General features: G+C 32.7%; 1 protein-coding gene across 1 annotated transcript in view; it reads right to left on the bottom strand.

The window, feature by feature from the left end:
• Positions 1-1,182: 1,182 nt before the first annotated feature.
• Positions 1,183-10,000, bottom strand: part of LOC125046666 — a 9,544-nt gene continuing 726 nt past the window's right edge. Inside the window, exons 2-10 of the mRNA XM_047644518.1 lie at positions 6,761-6,823; positions 6,330-6,533; positions 5,936-6,073; positions 5,115-5,264; positions 4,707-4,883; positions 4,393-4,463; positions 3,785-3,957; positions 3,488-3,671; positions 1,183-3,118 (exon numbers count right to left, since the gene is read on the bottom strand). Of these exons, the coding sequence (XP_047500474.1) occupies positions 2,938-3,118; positions 3,488-3,671; positions 3,785-3,957; positions 4,393-4,463; positions 4,707-4,883; positions 5,115-5,264; positions 5,936-6,073; positions 6,330-6,533; positions 6,761-6,823 (1,341 nt within the window). The 3' untranslated portion in view covers positions 1,183-2,937. The remainder of the gene's footprint in view (positions 3,119-3,487; positions 3,672-3,784; positions 3,958-4,392; positions 4,464-4,706; positions 4,884-5,114; positions 5,265-5,935; positions 6,074-6,329; positions 6,534-6,760; positions 6,824-10,000) is intronic.

Genomic DNA, 10,000 nt, shown 5'->3' with positions numbered 1-10,000 from the left:
CTCTTCATTAGGCAAGTTACTTCAGCACTGAATATTATTATTTCACATACTTGATTTCACATTAATAACAGGAATGCTAAAGTTTACATTATTGGTGACCAACACTTATTTACATAAATAGAATGCTAAATATATCTAACCACAAAAGACTAATAAATAGGTGTTCTGATACCACACTTTAACATTTCTGAAGGTTATTTAATGCAGTTTAATGCAGTATTACTAATAATGATAATGAAACTTGAACATCATTTACAAACTTTACAAAATCAGACCTGGCTTTCAATACTTTTTGTGTACACAAAGAGATTTTGTCTTCATTTTATTTCTTTATATATATGAAAACAAACATGACATAAGCAAAACAATTGAAATTCCAGACAAAAATAGTGAAAATAATAATAATAATAATAATAATAATAATAATAATAATAATAATAATAATAATAATAATAATATTAATAAACATAATAATAATAATAACAATAATAAAAAATATCAATGATAATGATAATAATAATGATAAATCAATAGTAATTATTATGATGATGATAATAATAATAATAATAATAATAATAATAATAATAATAATAATAATAATAATAATAATAATAATAATAATAATAATAATAATAATAATAATAACAATAATAATATAATAATAATATTAAAAACAATAACAATAATAATAATAATAATAATAATAATAATAATAATAACAATAATAACGAAAATAATAAAGTAAAAACAAAGAAAATAACAAAAATCCCACTTTTTCCCAATATCAAAAAAATGCATCAAAACACAATTAATGCAGTACGTGAATGACTCTTACCTGTAACTATGTGACATATAGCTGTCTCCCTTTGCTTAACAATATACCTTAGTCCAAAATTATTGACGTTCATTTGCAGACAGTTACATATTTCACTGGTATCAACTTCACCTTAGTTATAATGTACAATACAAGACTCAACTTTATTAAAGCTTTTGTCCAATATATAATCATAACTGATAAAATATAATGGAAGGCTTACCACCTATGACAGGGGCATGTCCGCTGCAATTATACATCAGCTTAAAGACAAGAGCATTTGAACCAAACTGTACATCTGAAATTTCTTTTATAAATATTTGTTCTTATTTATTCAGCCTGGAAACTGAGGTAAAAAAAAATGTACAAGAAATTTGGTATTTATAAGCTGACAGTACAATTCAACAATGGTATCAGGAATGTTTTTGGGGTAATTATACATTATTTTACTATAATCTCTGGTCTGTAACTGGAATATAAAAGTATTAGAATATCCAAGTTAAGTTAAGGTATGGTATGTAAATTATTATTGGAAGGATCTGAGACTTCACAAATTGCTAATCAAATGTTATATACCTGTAAAAAGTCTGTAATGTATTATGAAGCAAATAAAAAAGAAAAACATTATCCAAGTATTATAGTTTTTTAGGATAAATTCATCAAAATTGCCCTATCTTTTTCAGAATTATCAAATTATCTAATATAATCAATATCACCCTAATCAAATATTTTAACCAATCACAATCCATGATGAAGCACAATCCATTATGAAGTTTATAAGCCATTAAACGGTTAGCAGATGCTCAAGATGCTATAATTTAATCAAATCATCATTCAGAAATAACTCGATAACATCCTATACATAATAATCATGAAATCAATACCCATACACTTATAATGCAATAGCCATAAAGTTCTTTTTTTCTTAATAATAAAAAAAAGTTAGGAGTATTTACAATTGAGCATATAAGGCATGTAAGCAATTTCTTTATGCCAAATATTACTTACGCCAATGACCCTACCTATATGTACTGGCCATTGCAATTGTTTTATCAGCTTTGTCTACACACTGATGGCATCATTAGCACTTGTCATCAAGGAGTCAAGTAGTAAGCCTAACTGATCTTGCTCGTTCACTTTGAATTTTCAGGAAAAATATAAATAACTTATCATTATCATGATTATAATTATAACCCTATTTATACTAATAACAATCATAAATACAAAGACTTTTCTTCCTAAATATTCCAGGAATGGAGTACAGATATGAGATAAGGTAGATCCAGTAATTGACTCCATGGTGACTAGGTACTTCTTGAGCCATCCATGTACAGACAAAATAAAGCAAAACTACAATGCACAGTACATGTACATGGCATCAATGAGTTACATTTCTCTAAGTGTGAATGTGACAGCTGTTTGTGAAGTAACTTTACTCTAGGTTACAACGTTCATCAATGGCACTTTGATCTCATGTGAAATAAGACATCAATATTATCTACAGATCATATCTAAATCAAATAAAAAGTTCTATCAACAAAGTTATTATAAAAAGTAAAGATTCTGTGTAACACTGTACTGAATATACATTTCCTATACTGATTTCTACAATTCATGACAAATACATAACCTTTGGGAGAAATGGTGACAATCACAGTTGTAACAGTATGTAACACTGACAACCTTTAGAGGGATAAAATCTGACAACTTTATAGCACCTTATGGCTAACTATCAAAACTTATTTTATTTACACAAAACCCCCAGAAAAGAAATGGAATACTGTTCTTTTAAAAAGCTCCTTATAAATATAAATTAACTTGCATGAGTTTCCCATTTCAGCAATAAAAATATACACATGCAATAAAGAACTTTTATCTACAGAATTCATCATAAATTTCTGAATGAAATATATATAATTTCATTATTTGATCTTTTATCTACAATAACCATTTACACAATACATTATCACTAGCCCTTTAGGCCAAAGAACTAAATGTTGATAAAATAATATGGCTTGAAGACAAGAAAAAAAGAACAAGAAAAGGAAAACAAACACTGTCCATAGGATAATGGGGGATGCAACTACTGATCTAAAAAATATATATATATAAATATGGAGCTCTTAGGTGTTTGTCTTTTTTTCATTTGTCTTTTTATCATACTGCGCATAAGTGGGTCTGCCACCTGCTAATTCCAAGAGGTATCGGTCAGGGTTGTCCACCCAGTCTACTGTGTTAAGATTAACCTTCCTCCTGTTTTCAGAGTCCCTCACCTCCCGTTTCTTCTGCTCCATTTGTGCTTCTCTGAAGGAAAGAATGAAGAACTTACACGGGAGGGAATGTAAATGGCATATTATTTATATCACAATAACCTCTGTTCAACTCGTGAGAAAATTAAAAATAATATATAACCTACATGCTACATACATATGCACAGGCACACACACACACACACAACTGCATGCACACAGACTCCCACATCCACACATCCACACACCCCCACACACACACCCACACCCACACACACCAAAAATCTAAGAACAATATATTTCGAAACACTCATTCACTCACGCTCTCTTTCACTAATTACCTGGAAAAATCCAAGTACACACATTCATGACCAGTATTGGAACAAAAAAAAGGCAATAGAACACAATCAGGTAAAATGCTTACTTAGCTTCAGTAGTTCCACAACCCCATGCTTCTATCGAAAACAACTTGTAGGGTATTCTGCGATAGGTAACTAAACTGAGGTTCAAGTCCATAGTCAAAGCACGGTTTGTACTGTCAGTTCCAATGTGGATGCCTGTCGGAAACCCCCTTGACGATATGTTGAAGTACATCATCTTTGGTCCGCCTAATCAAAAGAAAAGAATGCTTATGAGCTATGATATTTGTTTGTGAATATCCATATTGGCATTATACATTAGAAACTAAATACCAGCATAAAACAAATAAAGTGGGCCTTACTTTCAATAACTTTGTATTCAGGAGTTAGATGCATGCAAATACAATGATCAGATCCCCAAAAGTGCTTTGAGTCTCTCCAGGCTTCGTCACTAGCAAGGCAGAACATATTTCCTCCTTCTGCTGTTATGAACATCAGCGTAGGCCCGTTGTAGCCAAACACATGGTGCTGGAATCTGTGTCAAGAAATGAAAAGATAAAATGCCTCTTCATTAGTGTTATCCAAAATAAAGTATCTATTCAAAAAGGTATCTACTCATACACATCTACCAAACTGTTTTAGTCAAAATGCTATCCATAAGAGAAAAAGCTGAATAAGCTTATAATGCTGGTGTTTTCCTTCTGTTCCTTCTGTTTGAAATATGAGTGTTCTGACAATTATCTCCATTATTAGAAATAAAAAAAAAAACAATAAGAAAACCTCTTGGACAACAATGCAGTAGTGTGATTTAAAATTGAAATCAATATGAAAAGACACACATATAATTTGATCTAACTGATATTTCTGTTACACTATATAAAACTGAAAATTAAATTAATATGTAAAGAAACACAATATCATTTGATCTAACTGATATCTCTGTACTGAAATAAACTATGTAATAAATTACCTGTTAATGCTGAGGCCATGGTTGTCACTGTTATAGAGAGGAACCCAATGTGTAGGACTTACTGCAGAAATCTGTACGACAGAAAAGTACTATCACTACAGTGCTAACAGTATCAGAATTAATAAGATGTCAGAAATGAGCAACATAAACTACAAATGGTTGTCACTGATACACAAAGGAATCCAATGTGTAAAACTTACTTAAAAATACTGACGGTATGAATGAAGATATATTTGAATACAACTCAACCTTCAAGAACAACAACAAAAAAAAAAAATATTTTAACTAAGTTACAACCAGAGCAGATATCTCACCATTCTATCAATGAAGATGTGTGGATCAAGTAAGAGAGAATTGGAAGCTGGGAGACTCTTCTGTTGTTTGCTGTAAAGGGTTGGCAGGGTGCAGGTCAGCAGCCAGATCAAAGCAGGGTGTAATGTGATACAGGATGACTTGTTGGGACAGTCTAGGATAGGTGTATCTGTGTCATCCTGCAGAAATAGAAGGTAACATAAATGAAGAAACCTTCTCTATTCAATTATTGTTTTCCTAATACAAGTCCTTTTTTCAGTTATCTACACCATCTAGCATCCATGGCAGCAGATTTATTTGCACTATTAGCAGATAAGCATATCATAATGACATGTAGGCAGAAACCAAAAAGAAACTGAAATAACACTAAAAATATAAAGACAATGCAAAAGCAATTTTTGGAGTCAGACCTCATCTTCATTAGTGTTATCAGGGATGGTGCGGTGACCCACTGTCAACATGTGTGTGATGTACTTATGGACCCACATGACCAAGCGGGGGCAGTTGTGCGATACCCAGCCATGCAGGAACTTCTTGCTCACGCTCTCCTTCCCATGCATCTGATGGGAGAATTTAAAGTTCTTGCATCAAATGTGATAATCTCCTTTATTCTAAAAACTTCTAAATAAAATGAGATATCTGCAAGTATTTCTTTTTCTTAATAGGAAATTGCCCCTAGCTAAAAAAAAAAAAAAAAATGTACATATTCCAATATTTGACAAGTAATTAAAACATGACAGATATCATACCACAAGACACAAACTAACAATATAAAAGGCAAGGACAAGGACACATCATATTATATAATGTTGACAAATAACTATGTGACCCTGGCAATCATTTTAATTGTTAACATGTGTATCTGTATTGACCTTAATATAAGAATAGATAAGGGTTATTGCCAATGTTTTTCTAGTCAGTGATGAAAACTGATGAAATATTGGTGTAAAAGAAGGAAAATTGCAATCATAGTGTACCTACCAGAGGTTTTCTGTCTTATATATAAATAAAATATCAAGTGAAAGTACTAACTATGATTGCACCTTTTACTAGGACAAGTCCCTTCCACTTCCAATCTCAAGCATTCAACCCTGAACTGGCAGTTCTGACTCTTGTAACAAAAAACATCTCAATACAAATAAGGGTACTTGCTTCCTGTGTAAGAATCAAAAATGGTGGTTTAATACATCCCCAATCTTAAAAGAATTCAAGCTAAGAATCTAATACTAACTGCTGCTTTAACAACTGCCATCAAAATATCATCAGGAAGGCAGCATGTTTGATGAGCAACTTTGCTTATATGGTAGGCAGCAAAGACTAGTTCATACAAATCTCCTTGGCTGATCTTTTCTTCGTCTCCAGCAAACACCTGCAAATGAAAGAGTTTTTACTTTACTTTACATATATTTATCATATACTGTCAAAAAAGAAAAAAAAGAAAGAAAAAATCCTTCAGAACTTATATGATAACATCATAAAATATATCAATATGAAATAGCATTACCCATTTATTTCTATAACAATTTATTTTCTTTACAGTACATACTTAAAAAGAAGTAGGAGAAGAAAAATCTAATACAAAGTCTATCCCAATGATACAAAACAAAACTCAAGTCTTCCCAGACCTGAATGTAGAACTCCAGTTGTTCACTGTCCGACAGGAGTCCCAGAATATAGTGTGAAGATGCAATGAATGCGGACCTAGACAACAGATCCCCAAAGTTCGCTTTCTCTTGGACTTCATTGCTCGAGTTCTCCACTTGCCAGTGTTTAACCAGGTGCTGGAACAGCCTGTGACCGAGTGGTTTGTTGGCCTTACAAATATATTTCTGGAAAGGAGTCTGCTGTTAGTGAAACGTTAAGGATATTTCATCCTTTCCAATGAATTTAACAGAATGAATTAGTGTACAGTGCTGCCTGAAGTATGGGATAAATCCTTCATCTTAAAAGACTGAATTTCTTTTGAAACTAACAATAATGGAAATAAGAAAATCATTCACTTCTGAGTTTCATATATCATCCTGCAAGATGCAACAAACAATAGACAATGACTTACAAGGAATACGTTTTCAGTAATGCCATCTATATTATCTTCAGCCAGAGACTTTTGCACAAGAATCTGAAACAAGAAAAAGGTAGATAATTGCTTTAAACAGTCATTTTTAACAGTTCTTGACTGTGAAAAGGGGAACAGAAGGGTCTGAAATATCATATAGGCATGATTAATAAAATTTGAAGATGGATATACCAGTTTACTACCCAATGAAACACTATTTTTATGATTAAAAAAAAATAATAAACAAGTTTGATATAACATCATCAGAGTAGATTCATACCTCTGACTTCAATTTCCAAACACTGAGCCTTTCCTAATTAACAGCACAGATATCCTCAATTTGTATCTATATCTTTACAGTCTTTTCTGACAATACACAAACTACACTCAACATAGCAGAACACAGGTGATGTCCTTCCTGACCAAACCTCACACATACATGATCCAACAGAGAGACCTTCCGTAACCCAAGCTCAGTGTCATGGTCCTCCTCCATTAGCCAAATCCAGAGTCTCAAGGTGGCTGGAGGTCACCTCTTTCCCTGCGTGGTCAGCATAGGTCATTCTGGACTCACCAATCCTCAATGCAGCAGATCTAGACTCAGCATTTAGAATTTATCCACAGTCCTAGTGCCATCCTTTTGTCTAGGACACCCAGGTCACACCTAGCCCTTGCACTCATTCCTAAGGAAAGCATAAAACCTAGCTTTGTCTTTTACTTGGCTTTTAATTTACTATTCAATGCCCCATAACTTATTTTTTCTCTTTACATACTTGTCTAGAACAACAGACAAGTATTTGTAGGGAAAAGCTGATTCTACAGATAATATCAAATATAAAGGTGAGATTTAGACCAATATCTGCTGCAAAAACTATCTTGGAGAGGAATCAGATTTCAATGAAGCCATGGTTTGAAGCAAAGGATGTTGCTGATTGAATAGTCTCATATATAACATTAATTAAAGCTTTCTCAAAGAATTTACTAACTATCCTAACTTGCATTCACAAAAATAATCTCCCCTAATGGAACAATAAATCATGAAACATAATTTTTCCACTGGCACCATGTTCAAAGCCCAACTATAATACAAGCACTATTTAACTCCTAGTGGTCTATATGCATTGATCAGTGTCCAATATGTTTACATAGTCAGTCCTGTGTGAGCTGTCAAAAAATGACACAATGTCTTCCTATCTCTTTTTTGATGTGACTGGGTCATGCTTCACCCACTGTCCTATGCATCCTTTCCTTTCCTGTTACCTTTTCCCCTTCCTCTTGGGTTTAGAAGTATAAGGCTGGTTGTCTGCCTTTATTCTGTTATGATGTGACATCATAGAAGTGAGCCAGTGACAGATAATGTACTATAATCACAGATGCCAGGTAACACCTCTTCATATTATGAGTCTGTCCCAACTACTGGAATAAGGCCCTGCACACCCTACCGTGATACTGACAATCACCTAGGCACAGTGCAACAGATTATTTTAGGCTCATGCTCACTCAATGATGATGTAAGACTACAGGGGGATAAGGGGTTACCAATGGTATAATCTACTGAGAAACCTTTGTGGATTAAAAATAATAGGGCATCCTACAGCAAGTAATCTATAATATTGGAAATAACTGATACTAGATCAGCTATTGACAATTAGACTTGGGCATGCACATAACAAGTGCTATGACAATATGACAATAACTCCAAAAAGAGAGTGATTTTTTGTTCTTGGACACACAAACCAATTCTAACATATTCTTTCTTCTGTAATAAGCAGATGAAAAAATGGATCAAAACATGAACTGCAAGCCTTTACCTAAATACTGTTTCATCTCCCAGTGTGAATTTAATGATGATAAGATAAAGTAAAAACACCTGTCAAATGAGTCTTTCCTTGTACCTGTTGCATTTATGATGGGTCAGAATACAGACATAATGGAGGATTATTGGAATGCTAATGATGAAAGTGATAATAGTAATAACCAATAACAATAAAACAATTATATCAATAAGAAAATCAAGTAACAATATATGGAATAAAAAAAGGCAATGTGAGAACTCTAGAGTGCTACAAAATATTTACATTAAACATCTTGGAGTTGTACAGGTTTAATTATTTTCACTAGAGATTCTAGTAAAAAAAAAACAAAAAATAAAAAAAATAAAACTATGTGTTATAGTACATTGAAAATCAAATTTTTACTTAAGTGCTGTATATTTGGATCCTATGTGCTTCTTGTCTTTCAAAAGGGTTTTTCATCAGACTCGTTTACATATACGAGAGGATATTTTTAAGCAACTTCACAATCTCAATAAATCCAAGACTATATTTTACCACACTAACCATGATGCCAATGCTGATGAAACGAGTAGCTTTAATCAATGTTGAGTGCCTATCAGAAGTTAGGAGGCACACCATGTATACTAGGGAAATTGCAGGGGAAAATTATAAATACCTATACAAATAATTATACTGTATCAAGATTTTTATTTTGCAGTCACGGGGCATGCAATGTGGAGCGTTTGCACCACCTCTGGTTTGTTCCAGCAAGATGGAACCCAAAGAACATTTTATATAATTCACTTCTTTGCAACATTAGGTAATTATGGAAATGTAGCACCTTTCAGATAAATACTGGTCCATTTTAGATGCGCCTCTAACATGGCAAATATTTATCTTGCCACCCATCTCATTCATATTTCCATACACTTTCAATCCACATACTGATTTCCAGAGACTTCTAGATTTAGATTATGTAGGTGATATTCTAGACAATAAATGAGGGTTATTTCCAATATATCCACCCAGAACTTGGCTAAACATAATAGCTAATAACAGTGTAGGAACTACTTTATATAACATAAACGTTTAGCATACGATTAATCATCTGATGGAATGATCAGGTTCCACCTTGCTAAATCAAACTATGGTGGTAATTTTGTAAACTAGACTGATGGGTAAAGAGGATGGCAGTACCTCCTTTACTCATAATTATAAAGGAGAGAGGCTAAATACCATATCTATGTCCAATTTTCACAATCTGTGCTTATTGCAACATTATGCTTAGCATTAGCATTTATATATATATATTTTGTTTACAACACAATTTTCCTGGTATGCTTTATACCCTTCCTAGCTAATGGGACCATTACTATCACTAGAGTTAGTTGCTACTAACTAAACCTAGTAAAGATGAACAGCTTATATCATAAGTAATCCTTAAATACCAGTTTTACCAGCTTTA

Source organism: Penaeus chinensis, chromosome 39 (genome assembly GCF_019202785.1).
Source record: "Penaeus chinensis breed Huanghai No. 1 chromosome 39, ASM1920278v2, whole genome shotgun sequence".
Taxonomy (NCBI): Eukaryota; Metazoa; Arthropoda; class Malacostraca; order Decapoda; family Penaeidae; genus Penaeus; species Penaeus chinensis.
This window is presented reverse-complemented; position numbering and strand designations above follow the sequence as displayed.